At 36.9% G+C, this 14,219-nt stretch overlaps 1 protein-coding gene across 2 annotated transcripts in view; it reads left to right on the plus strand.

Annotated features, from left to right (window-relative positions):
* Positions 1–14,219, plus strand: part of LOC114663592 (transmembrane protein 245-like) — a 56,167-nt gene that overhangs the window by 10,844 nt on the left and 31,104 nt on the right. The window contains exons 2-7 of one of the 2 annotated variants that reach the window (XM_051936129.1): positions 622–739; positions 3,815–3,913; positions 4,011–4,124; positions 5,941–6,144; positions 7,243–7,412; positions 7,798–7,821. In XM_051936129.1, coding sequence (XP_051792089.1) covers positions 622–739; positions 3,815–3,913; positions 4,011–4,124; positions 5,941–6,144; positions 7,243–7,412; positions 7,798–7,821 — 729 coding nt within the window. The remainder of the gene's footprint in view (positions 1–621; positions 740–3,814; positions 3,914–4,010; positions 4,125–5,940; positions 6,145–7,242; positions 7,413–7,797; positions 7,822–14,219) is intronic. The other variant, XM_028817416.2, reaches the window with a different exon arrangement.

Genomic DNA, 14,219 nt, shown 5'->3' on the forward strand with positions numbered 1-14,219 from the left:
TCCAGAGTGCTCTTGACCTCAGACTGGGGCGACGGTTCATCTTTCAGCAGGACAACGACCCTAAGCACACAGTCAAGATATCAAAGGAGTGGCTTCAGGACAACTCTGTGAATGTCCTTGAGTGGCCCAGCCAGAGCCCAGACTTGAATCCGATTGAACATCTCTGGAGAGATCTTAAAATGGCTGTGCACCAACGCTTCCCATCCAACCTGATGGAGCTTGAGAGGTGCTGCAAAGAGGAATGGGCGAAACTGGCCAAGGATAGGTGTGCCAAGCTTGTGGCATCATATCCAAAGAGACTTGAGGCTGTAATTGATGCCAAAGGTGCATCGACAAAGTATTGAGCAAAGGCTGTGAATACTTATGTACATGTGATTTCTCAGTTTTTTTGTTTTTAATAAATTTGCAAAAACCTCAAGTAAACGTTTTTCACGTTGTCATTATGGGGTGTTGTGTGTAGAATTCTGAGGAAAAAAATGAATTTAATCCATTTTGGAATAAGGCTGTAACATAACAAAATGTGGAAAAAGTGATGCGCTGTGAATACTTTCCGGATGCACTGTAAATACATACATAGTTTTTCTGCTGGAAGACACTGTTTCCCTTTATTGTTCTCTACAGGTCCTGAGTCTAGTTGCTGGCTACATCCTGGCCGTGTCATTTAAATGGACTCAAGGCACCCAATATTATCTTCGGGCCATTTCTGTGCCAGTTTGGACAGTACTGCTCTTGTATCTTGGTGAGTAAGCGCAGTTTAAGTCTGTTCCATCTTTTCTGTCTTTGCTGCCACCTAGCACATTTAACCAAACAATACACTCAAGGTAACTTTAATGGATAACAATAATTCAGCTTCTAACCCTTTGACATTGACAGTTGCCTTAAAAATGTTAAGCTTGACTTTTAAAGTGCTTGTTGTTAAGTGTTTTGTTTTTTTTTTTGTAGCATACTTGTAGTGCTGTTACAAAGGATGTTGGAATATTTTTAAACGAAAAAAATTGTTAAATTAAAAATCCTTGAATAGAAAAAATAATTGGCAAATTAATTGATTTATAGCTACTTTGGACATTTTAAGCACTAACAAAGAAAAGGTTTGAAAACACAGCTGCTCATATGTGTATTTGAGAGAAGAGAGTCTTGGCCTAAAGGTCAGTGATTGATTTTGAATGTTATTATCTGATTTGAGGCCTTGCAATGTGGATACTTGTGTACACAGATACTACACACTGACATCCAGAGGACCGAAATAAGTGTCCTCACATCAACAAATAGACAACTCTGTTTAGAATGAGTTCAGCTCTTGTCTGTGGAAGAACTTCTCCTGCAGGTTGGGGAGATCATGGAGCCTTAATGGAATATGTTGATGCTCTTAATAATGGACACAACTGCAAGTAGTTGTGGCTGAATGGTTTTTAGTGCCTGTAAAGACTGCAGCTGTAGTATCTTGTGGTGGTCATAATGCTGAGGGAAGTCTTCAAGTTAAAGAAACAAACTCCACATCCTGTGGGATAAGAGAGGATTTTGGACTTAAGAAATTAAGGCAGGCCAAGAAAGCAACAGCAATGATAATAGCTAAAACAAAGTTTCTGTGAGTAGGTTGGTGAGATTGTACAACAAAGGTTTCCTAGAATACCAGTTTAAAACACCCCCATCCAAAATAAAAAAATGTAACTGGAGTGATAGAAATAATTAAATGTTTTCATTATTTATATCATTATTATACTTTGTATACTTCTGACTTTGCACTTTTAGTGTTTTGCATGTTTTACAGTAGAAAGATGAGATGTAGTAAAATTGTCATTTTTCAAGCCAAAAAGTACAATGTGACTTACATGTGTTTTTTTGAGAAAAATGTATCACTTAGGAGGTTAAATTCATGAGAAGGTGATCCTCAGTGCTACATAAAACCAGAGGTGTAATATTAGTCCTTTCATTTCCTGAAACTCTGGAGTTGTAGTTTGTATTTGATTTGGAATTTCAAAAGTGCGATTTTGTTGGCTTCCAGAACTGGCAGTGTTACCAATGATCTGAGTGCCCAGTAATTTCCTTGGTTTAACTACTAAGGTGGTTACTCCTGGCTAGCACACCTCTCTGTTGATTTCTTCCTTCACCTTCACAGTTTGTGTTTGAAACAGAAAAGTATGGAGACAGAAATTCCAGGTTTAAAAATCAAAATCATTGGTTAAGATCACAGCTACCTTCATTGAAATCTTTGCCCTAGAACCACACATCATATTAGCTGGTAACTGCCTGCCTCTACATGTCGTGACGATCTGATACCAGGGCACACATAAACAAATATTAGAGCTCAATATATGGCGGTACTTCAACCATAAAGAATCTGTCCGGTGACTTCAGAGAGCTTCTGACAAATTAAGCAAGGGAGGGGAAACATTGGCCTTGACTGGGCATACAATGTAATCAAGGGATGGCAGAAACACTTGGTGAATTCCTCATCTTGACAGATAGGCCCCTCCTCCAAGGAGAGTTCCAGAAGCACCTAGAGCAATCAATGGAGTTTTTGTGGTTTTGATGACTAACTTATCTCCCCTTTTTGTAAGGGGTAGCTAATTTAGACAAAGTATTGGAGATGCCTTATAAAATCATTTTACATTAAAGGTATTCACTGTAGTGAGACCAGCCATGTTATATGGGCTTTAGACGGTGGCACTGACCACAAAGCAGGAGACAGAGCTGGAGGTGGCAGAGTTAAAGATGCTAAGATTTGCACTGGGTGTGATGAGGATGGACAGGATTAGAAATGAGGATATTAGAGGGTCAGCTCAAGTTGGACGGTTGGGAGACAAAGTCAGAGAAGTGAGATTGCATTGGTTCGGACATGTGCAGAGGAGAGACGCTGAATATGTATATTGGCAAAAGGATGTTAAGGATAGAGCTGCCAGGGAAGAGGAAAAGAGGAAGGCCTAAGAGAAGGTTTATGGATGTGGTGAGAGAGGACATGCAGGTGATGGGTGTAACAGAACAAGATGCAGAGGACAGGAAGATATGGAAGAAGATGATCTGCTGTGGCGACCCCTAACGGGAGCATCTGAAAGAAGGAGAAGATTCTCACAACTTTATCTTGGGTAACGCCTGGCTGTGGCAGATGGAGGGTCATTTCTGGAGGATGGGACTGGACCACATGTCTGCCTGGGGGTTTGCCAACCAGGATCCCGAGCTGTTTCATCGTGTGGTGGGTGTGCCAGTGCATGCCTCCCAACCTGACCTGCTGTTTTAACATCAGTGCCACAGCATAAAAATCTGTAGAACTACAATAAATACTGTAAGTTTATTGTCAAAGCCTCCTGTCACTGGTTTTCTTACTGTCTTATTAGCATATAGTAATGTGCACATAGTCTTCAGAATTTGTGTTTAAAGGAATACATTTTTAACGTTAAATATTCTTATAACTGTTGCTACAGATGACCGCACTATGCTGTGTAAACTTTCTGTATATAATATACTGTATCATTTGTAACCGTCTTTCTTAATTACATTGTATTAGTTTATTATAATAAGTATTATCTTTGGCCAATAGAATAGTAGTAATTAATGTTGGCATATGCAGCTTTAAAGTAAAGAGGGAATTCTTACCAACCTATCATTTGGAAAAAATGCAAGCTCAGCTATTCCAGTTGATAACAGCGAGTCATAACTAAATTGCTTATTTGTATCTTTATAAACATGATGGCATGTGCAGATCTGATCGCGTTACGTGTTCAGTTAAAACACACATGCCTTTAGAAGTATGAAGGTGAAACTCCTATCACACACATGAATGCAGAGAGTGAAGTAAAGCCTTTGCTTCTTTCTCTAGCCTCTGTGACTGGATCTTGGAGAATCCCCATCTTCTTTCTGATTGTGGCTTTAATGACAGTTGGCGCGTTTCAGGACAAGCAGAGAGCAAATGGAAAAGGTGAGACCCTGCAACTGAAAAACCTTTTATTTTTTTTGTTGCTTTCAGACTCCTAATACTTATATTAATGGTCAGTTTTTCTTTATTACTCCTCCAGGGGGTGAGCTTTCTGGCCAGGTGTTTTCCATTGCAGCCAACACTATCAGCATGGCAATCTCCTTTACTGGATTTGGTGGAACATCTGGGGAACGTCCTGGTTCTCAACCTGCAGGTTAGTGCATTGACAAAGGAGTTTGCCACATTTAATACTTAAACTTACTTACAAGTCAATAATTTGAAAGTGTAGCTCTTGATTGAACAGCAGTGTGTCTGTTTAGACTGAGAAATCATATATGCACCATTAAATTAATCAAGTCCTGTTTTCAGTATTTATATGTTTGACCCAACTTGATCATTTTAGCCAAAGTGTATTTTGGAATTGCAGTGACTTAAGAATTGACAGTATTGGATTAATGTGCATTTTGTAGGGGGCACTGAAAGAGATGCAAAGACACACAAAGTTTGCGACAGTGGATGATGGTGATGTGTGCGTTTTCTACACTGTCTGGTTAATTGTTGACTCTAAGTTTGTGAATGAATATAGCGAGTATGTGATGGGCAGAGGTCCACCAAGGTTTGCATTTTAAATGGTTCAGCTGTCCATACTCCTGATATAGAGAAGGTAGGATAAAATGGAGTAGATGGATGAATAGTGCAGTAATAATAATTTGTAACCTCCAAGAAGAGTGAACAACCACAGTGAACTAAAATACAAGCAGCCTATGAAATGCAAGACTTTGGAGTTTCCATAATAATCGTATGTTAAGTTATTAAACTGTATAATCAACTATTTTAGTATTAGGGAAGAGTAGCTGTATATTTAGAAATTGAGTTTTCAGAGCAGCATTGAATGGCTAATAAATACAGTTGAATATCACAGAAACGTTGTTGTCTAAAGTGAAAAGTGTGTCATAGTAAGAAGGCTCAAAAACCTCGCTGACTTGTGCCAGTTTTGTCAGGTGTAATGGGTACAAATTCCTGCCACGCATTCTAATAGCTTATGGAAAGCTATCCTAAACATTTGATTCAAGTTAAGCAATTAAAATAAAATGCCTCTAAATATTAAAAAGTGTTTTGTAAACTTTTGACCCACTGAAAATCTGATATAGCAAATAAAGGCTGAAATAAACTGATTTGTTAGCTATTATTTTGGCTGTACCACTTAAGGAAATGAAGTCGATACCCTAATTGAGCTAACACAGGGAATGAGTTTGAGAGCCTTTAGCTTAGGTGTATGTGAGTGTTTGGCCTCATCTGTAAATACATATCAGTAATTGATAGATATTGAGATATATTTAAGCCATTTTACATTTCACGTCTGCTCATACGCAGTGTTATATGAAATTGTCTGTCCTGTTCTGCACATCTATTCACAGTTCCACAACACAGATATTAATTTTCATGGTGCTGTGGTGGTTTGCTCAGTGCTTCTGCACTCTGTTAAGACTTCTTTCTGGTGCTTAGTCTGACATGAGGGTAATTAGCAACTTTTGTGGATGAATAGATAATTCCATTGAGACTTGGAAATAGGTGTCAAATGACATGGACAAGATAATGTAAATGGTTATCACTGAGGTGTCCTTTGCATGTGGTCATTGGCCTCCTAGAGAATGTTATAGCGTCCTCTTTTTTAATAAGAGAGAAGAGAAACAATAAAATTGCTTTTCTAGTGAGCAATTTGAGCCCTAGAGTTCCTATTTTATATGTTGTAGTTTCATTATCAAGACCTGGGTAAACTGTGTTGCACTTGAGATGACAGAACTATATAGTAAGAGAAGCCAAGCAGTGGATTGATGGTACAGAAGTGCTGTCCTGTATTCTTTATGTCCTAGTGTTGGAGTTCGTTGTTTATTCTATTTGACATGATGCAATGCCATATTACACAGTTCAGTAAATGTATTTGCTTTTGCTGAACTTTGACTCTCAAGTACTATATTCACATACAATGAGTGTTCTGTACTAAAAATATTGTATTTTTTGCCTTGTAGGTTCTCCTAAAAATAGTGCCTCCCATCCGGATGTTTCCTGTTCTCCCTCCTCATCAAGCAGTCGCTCCAGACCAGAGTTTCGCTTTTCCTTGCAAAAGAAGAACACCAGTGACATCTATTTTGTGTTACTGGTTTGGGCCATTGTTATTTTGCAGATCTGGCTCAATCTTTGGCTGTTGCAGCTGCTTCCAGTCCCTGTTGCTGGTAATGTGCAAAGTGTGAAAGATTCCATCTTTTAAAACATTTTGATGTCCTCCATTGAGTGACTGTTTGAAAAAAAAATAATGAATGTATTACATATAAAATGCTCTCTGTAAACAGTGGATTAGGTACAGGATAAAACGTAATTGTTGTGTGTTAGAATTGGCTGAGTGTGTGTAATTCATAGCGGACATATAAATAATTGTGTCCTGCAAAAGAATCGGTGGCTTGTCCAGAGTTGTTTCCTTCCTTGCCATTGAAACTGTAGGCAGACCCTCTAGCTGGATGGAGCAGGTTCAGGGAGTGGGTGGATGGTGACTACTGTGTTCACTACTGTGTTGATGTTACCTCCTCATTCGGTTATTTTTTTTATTTTTCTTTCTTCCTGATACCCGTATCATTTTCATATGAAAAAAATTTTATTTACTTCTTATAAGAAAAGATGTAAATGGTAGCATTGCCCCAGTTTTTTGTTAGTTCTAAATCCAAGATTGCAGTAATAAATTGTGAGTCAAAAACAAAAAAGAATTCTTGGGGGAACTCCTGGAAATCTTCATATGTTTTGAAAGGGTATCACATGTCCTAGCAGATTATATTTCAAGGTCTGCACATCCGCTTTATCAGCAGAATACATGAACCAGTTCAGTATTTTGAACATGTAGTTAAAGGTAATATGAAATATGTAAAGGAGCATTTTTAATTATAGAATTCATTGAATAAGGGCGGATAAAGCACATCTTTTGATGTAGTCCGATGTATTTTTCTTTCACTTTCTGTGATGTGCTGTTCCTTTGTGTTTTCATATCTGATGCATCCCAGCCAGGTGACTAGTTTCACTCCTGAATAAACCTCCGTCTGTAACACTATAACAAATGTTTTACAGGTAAATCCTGGTGTTAATGATTAATAAACAACAACAACTAATATCCTAGATAGTGAAACACTAAAATTTAGGAGAAATGTAAGAGGAGTTTCCAGAGGTTTTCAGTTGTGACACAGTTTGGTCCACATTTTGATCTGAGCTGGTGATTGCAACTTGGAAGATAATGGCTTGTTTCTTTTTACATTTTACATATGTTTGTTTGTTTGTTTGTGTGACAGTGTGGTTTCTGAAGAAACTGGTTCTACGCTTTGGACTGCTAAATTTTGCAGAAAAGACTTTGGTTTCCTGGTGGGAGATAACAGGAGAGTTTTTAAAAGAGCGACAGGAGGCACTTGTGCCTGGGCCCATTAAAGGCATTGGACATTTCCTCGTAAAAGTCGATACAAAGGTAATGTTCTTTTCTGCGCCTCGTGTATAGATTGCTTATGAAATTGTTCCCGTTTTTCTTCCCTTTTTCAAAAGTTGCTAGTTTAATTGTTTAAACTATAAAGTATATGATTGCATGTAAATGTAAAACCTCAGCCAGATTTTCTGAAGATACAGATGATATGGTTTACCCAACCGCCAAATCCCTGTGGTTTGATCTTACCTGTTAAAAGGCAAGTCTAATGTGTTAAACCTTGAAAGTGTTTAAAAAATTCTAGAAAAAACTTTTGGTCCTCTCAGCTATTTTTTTCTTCTGAAAAATAGAAAAAAAATGTGATGTGAATCCTTCATTTGCATCGTTGTGTTCTTCAATAATCCTTCCTTGTCTTCTTGTCTCCTTCCCAAAGCTCTGGCATTGGCTTAACAAGCAGGTAATATAACACACCGGTAGTAATGGAGTGGATGCATTACGTGAGCAAGATGTGCATGCTGCTTAAACGCTTCCACCAGTTGCCTTATGCGCTAATCATTTTCTTTTCATTAACATCTGCTGTCTAAATGTTTGCTTGTAGACTTTATGGAGTTAATTTGTCATCTTAGATCAAGCTAGGGCATTTATTGTATGTCTTTTTCTCAATTTGACAAGTAAAATCTCTCAACATAAAAATGTCCATCTGTGAAATACTAATTTTTGTGCTATTAACTTGCAAAGTACAAAATCAGAATGTGGTTTTTTTTTGTGCCATATGTATGGAAAAAGAATTAGAAATTTAAGAAAATATACTTCCACGTTTCCTTTTTCACCCCCACCTAACCCAGTTAGAGAGTTGCAGCAAAGCCAAAATTATTCCTGGTAGCATCAGGTACAAGTCGGCCAGCAGCAGTAAATGAACGGCCCGTCCATCACAGGCTATACTCCCATTCATGCACTCGCTCACTCTGCAATAATTTAGAATCCGAGGTTATCATAGTGCGGAAGTCTTTACGGTGTGTGAGAAAATCTTCAGCAGACCTGGGGAGAGGTTGTAAACTGCACAAACGGTGGCCAGGGCTGAGCAGAAGCAGTACTAACCAATATACTACTGTGACACAAATGGCAGTTCTGAACTTGAGATTCAGAATTCAGTCATTCATTGAAAGTAGTTCTTATTATTTGATTTATTTGGTGGTATTTTTTTTTATTTAGTTTTCTAAAATTGTAAACATCACTAATACTTCAATTGATTAGGTGCTGATAAATTTGCTGATTCTCACATCAGATGACTCGATTGGTGATCAGTTTTTTGTAAGTTTTCTGGTAATTTAGTAGTTCTACTTTACACAGAGCATTGTGATACCTCAGGAACTGTGTGTCTAGTTTTGCTGCCTGAACCTCCTGCAGACAGACAGACAGAGAGAGAGACACCAGGTATTGGCTTTTATATTAAAGAAAGTGGAGTAATAAACTCGGAAACAGGAATCGAAGGAGTTCACCTGTTGGTGAAGACGAGCAGCAGACGTACTGTATATGCCGTCCAGCTGAACTTGGATTGGAAAGAAGAGAGACTTGTCTTTGGTAGAAACTTAAAGAGAAGCTGGTTTCATGAGTTCAGATCTTTCATTTTGTTCTTTAATTTAAACAGAATCTCTAAATCTGAGTGTGAACAGTAAGTAAGGTTTTGTTTAGTTCAGCAGGTCACAATCTGAATTAGAAAAAGTACAGATAGAGCACTGCATACTGAACAATAGGCGTGTTAGCTTAACATCCAAATTTGTCTGTTTTACTTGTAAATGTGTTAAGCATGTTGGACTAAAGAGCTTATGAACATTTTGTTAGAAGTGTGGCTGGTAATTATGACAAGCACTTTTATGTGATATTTATCACAAATATTTTGGGTTCATGTTTTAGTAGTTAATGTATTAATTGGATTTTATTTATTTTTGGTCACTGAACAATCCACCTACAGAGTTTCATTTTGTCAATAGAAAATAAATGGGTAACGTCTGCAGTTTAATTGTAAAAATATCAAATTTTACTTTTTAATTTAGAACATAAGGCTTTGTATACAGTAGCTTAGTGTAGAAACAAAATTAAAGAATAAAGAAAAAAATTGGAATCAGAATTGTATGAATCTAGTCATATGAAATCGGTCATCAGTGTTGGCTCGAAAATATCCTGATTGATTGATATTCCTAGTAAATGATGTATCATGACTGTATAGCCCTGGCCTGCCAGAGTACCTGCAGGTTTCCTTTCAGCCATTTAATTCAATGACTATTCTTGCTATTGGTGCATGACATTTTAAATGCATGGTAAACTTCTGCTTTTGTTCTGCTGTACCCACACTATTGTGCATTTTCTAATTTCATTAGAAAAATCAACAACGTTTCTATGGATTGTTGTGATTTTTACCCTCAGGTGTCAGCTTTTTTCTTTTCTTTTTTCAATTTTCTAATAAAATAACAACCACTTTGTGACGAGCACTCACACTAATTGTAGAGTCAGCTGTAAGCTATTTCTTCTTGTGGCTAAGAGTGAAAAAACAATGATTAAGAATCTTAATACCTGAAGTAAAATGAAACAAAAATAATGAACTGAATTCTTTACATGGTGTGAAAGCCAAAAAGCATACATAAATAAAAGTAGGCACTAGCCTTAAATGAAGTTGTTGTTTTACCAATTATGTATATGTATAGTACATAACTGGCACAGCAAGAATGTCCATATCAGATTATGGCAGATTGTTCTTTCTACATTGCAACCTTACAGTACGGATTTGTCAGGTGTTGCTAATAAAGCAACATTCTCAGGCTTAGATGTGATTGTGATATGCCTAGAAATGGCTGGAATATTTATTGGCTTCTTATTGCACTAATGTGTACCCTTCCTTACTTACTAAGCAGAAACTTCAGTTTGTGCAGTCTTCACAATTTAGTTTGATCGCATAACTCAGCATCATCTTTGAGTTGGCAGCAATGCTCTTATTGTACAGCTGGGGTTCTCAAAGTGATTTGGACTGAGGATTAGTTTGCCAGAATCAAAGTGTACCTCATCTTGAATGGCTGTGGGTCTCTGACTGGAGAGAATGGACTGTGCGGTGAAACACAGAGAGTGAGCAAGTGTGATTGCCGGAGAAGAAACTTGGCTTCTTTTACCAAATGTGATGCAATTTCAGTTCTGTGTACTGTCTATGTTCTCCATCCGAGTGCTCATTACAATATTTTATTATGTTATAAGAAGAATTCAACATGAATACCACAAATCCCAGTAAAACCAGGTATTTCAATACCCTTGAAGTCCTAATGAATGAGATGCTCGTGCAGTGACATTAATTGATAAGTGAGAGTTTAACATGCAGGAACAGAAGATGCACTTAACCTTCAAAATCATTTGAGTGTATCGCCAACTTTCTGATTTAAGTGAATCAAACATAGGATTGCTGGTATGCTATGACCACACACTTTGCAAAACTGTATTGTAAAGTACATTTATTTATTTACTTCTCTACCTACTTGTTTTTATTTAAAGAGCTTCTGTAAAATGCCAAATTTTCCTTGGGGGCAAGGCTTTGAGCCAAGGACTCCGGCGCTATAAGAAGTTGTTAACTGCTGTGCCGTTTATTGCATTTCTTTTATTTTGGTCAAGAGCCACGGAAATTAATGTTCTTATCCTTGTTTTGCTAACAGTTTGACTCAATAGGTGTAGCTGGTGAACAGAACAGTCAAATAATATGATTACATAAATAGTGTAAAATGAGGTCCTATTCATTAGTGGGAGCTTGGTTAACACTTTAGGTACTTTTAACACTTTAAGATGCATCTATTACTCTTTAATGTGAGGTTAATCACATTTACAAAGCATCAGTATAATGTTTATTTGTCAGTGCGATGTGGCGAAGGGCACTTTTAGAATTGTCAGAAGGGTCTTAAGTGAGGCATATACTGAAGCATGTGGTCTCAAGGTAAATAACACTTGTAAATCCTTGATATTTGTAAGCAATTTACCAGCGTGTCACAGGTTTTTAATATGCTGCGTTGCACAGAGATAATAAGCTTATTACTGATGCTTTATAAACATAATTAACACCAAAAGAAACCTTTGTTAAGGTGTTGTTACATATGAGTAAAGGAGTAATAGATACATTTTTGCAGTACCTAAACTAGTGTGTTACTGGAACCTCTGAAGTATGACTCCTTGGCATATGAATGATCTGGATTAACAATCGTCATATCTAAAAATTATCTGTGCTGTTTGCAGCAAAACTTATATTGATGTGAAAGTTGTGTAATTCAAGTTCATTTCTGACTTCAAATGTGTGAGACAGGCTACCCTCTGAATTTTTTTTTTATCAGCCTCTTTTATTAAATTTATTGTTTTGCTCGGATTCACTTGATTAAATGATAAATAGGCTTTCGATGATGTCTGTCATTTCCTGTTTATGAGAATGGCCTGTCTTTAGCTTGGACTGAAATACTTAAATGACTGCGTTGCTCTCTGATTAGATAACCCACGTTTATTCATGTAATGTAAGCAAAAGATCCTGTGGCAGTGTAACACTTGGTGACGCGCTGTGTTAAATGAAAGCATAAAAATAAGGAGAAATTCTAGATATAAAACCACTTCGGGAGTACTGTAACAGTAAAGAGCAAGCACGATGGCTTGAGATGACAAATGTAAAGACAAAGTCACTTGAAAAGAGTGTGTTAAGTGTGTTTAGGTCTTCATAAATGTCAGCTAAAATTACTGTATAGTGGAATACAAATATTCTGTGCTTGTATTTGTTGTCTTCATGGTCCTCTTACTACAAAGTTTTGGTACAACGGAGCTAACTTCCGACTACTGCTAAACCCCTGCTGTGTCGTTCAGATGTTCAAAGTTGCAGCTTATACATAACTTGTGTTTTGTGCATATTACACAGTGAACGGTGTCCCAGCAGTTCATTACATGTGTTGAGGTTTTTAATGTTTTTCTGGCCCTATTTCGCAAAGCATAGAAAAGTTTAGAAGGTTAGTTTTCAATGTTATTTTAAGTAATAATTATTATTTTTTATATGTTTAATATGTCTGAATCACAAAATAGGAAAGCAGTTTTGCTCGAAACAAAGTTAAAGATTATTAGGGGCTTAGCGGCTGAAAAAAGTTCAGTTTAGTAGCATCTGTGTTGTTGCACTAAAATCTTAAATCAGTCAGACAAAATTATAAAGTCTGCACAAAATTGCACTGAAGTCGCCACGTCAAAATGAACTTTCACATGCAGTACTGCAATAGAAAAAATATGCAGTTACTACATAAAAGAAAACAAAAATCCAGACAATCAACACTAGGTACATCTTTCAAAAATTAGTGTTTCCTTGAATAAATTTTAGTTTTTGTACATTGTATAAATTTTCCTTGTCTAATGTTGCTTGTTTTGTTCAGAATACATTTTAGTTTCTGTACATTGTATATGTATACCTATAGCGCATCTCTGCTTTGTCCATTTTAAGTTTACCTCTGAAATGAACTTTCTCATAACAGAGTAGTTTCTTGGGTAATGCCGTTGCCATGAAGGAGTGTTCTTGGTCTGCAGTGATGTCTACATGAATGCCCAGACCCAGGGTTTCTCATCACTACACTGGCTAAAGCATCGCACTCCCTCCACTGACTTATCATCTTCCCGTAGTGATTCCTGTTGCCATCTCTTCTCCAGGTGAATGATTCACACTTACCTTGGCTGTCCACAAGATGCAACAGAAACATTAGGATTCATCAGCCGAGGTGACCTTCTTCCAAACTTTAAACTAGTGTGATCTTCCCTGTTTTAAGCTTCAATGTCATTAACATCGTAGATCACCGTCTTTTCAAGGGAGTTTATAGTAGAATCAGTCTCTTTAAACCCTTTGGTTTCTGTAATTTCCTGAGTTATTCAAGTAAAACTAAAGTGCTCTGCTGAAAGTAATTATGGCAGTCTGTAGAAAGTAAAGATACGTCTGTTAATGTTTCTGCTACTATGGGGTCAAAGACAGGGTTACAAGTATTTTTTGGGGGCTTTAGTGACTTACCAAAAAATAAATACATAAAATCTGCTTTGGAATCTAAGCTTTCATAATAATTTCTATACATTTGGCAATTTTCAGAAGTACATGCTGCATTCACAAGCTCATGTCAAGACCATTCTCAGAGAGTATGATCCCCTAGTCTATTTTTTTTTAATGTTTCTTAATGTAATGATTGTTTGATTCGTAGCCTTGATGTATTTAACATCTGTTCTGGACTAATGATACTTCTCTACCTTCTCTTTCTTAAACTTCTTTTGCTATTTTTAACCAGATTATTTAAAAACAATTGTGCTTATTTTGTTAATATTGATTTACTTTGGGGTGTTTTTTTTTTCTCTTTCTGAAAAGGGAGCCATAAAATACTCTTGAAGTACTGTCATGCAGATAGTAGGTAATATCTTAGTGTTCTTGTATTTATTTTATGTGTTTGACATCTCTTAGTGAAAGTAAGCAATATAAGATCATTTTGAAATTCTAAAACCCCTGCTGTATTTTGTATTGATGAGTAGTGCTGTACCAATTAAATACAATCGTACTTCTCACCAAGTTGACGTTCAGGTTTTCCTCCAGCAGTCCAAAGACATACCATCGGGTAAATCAATCAGCTTTTGCACATTTAAATGATGGGGGGTGTAATCATGAAGGGGAAAGGCCTCAGCTTCTTGTGCCATCTGTTGGGAAAAGGTGTGTTCAGAGAATTGATTGGAAGGGTTTTATTTGATCAAATGGATATAGTGTTTGTAGCAGCATGTGTTCTGTGTAATTACAAATTTGAAAAATCCTTGGAAGGTTTGAATGGGCAAAACCAGGTG

This window comes from Erpetoichthys calabaricus, chromosome 13 (assembly GCF_900747795.2).
Source record: "Erpetoichthys calabaricus chromosome 13, fErpCal1.3, whole genome shotgun sequence".
NCBI classification, from domain to species: Eukaryota; Metazoa; Chordata; class Cladistia; order Polypteriformes; family Polypteridae; genus Erpetoichthys; species Erpetoichthys calabaricus.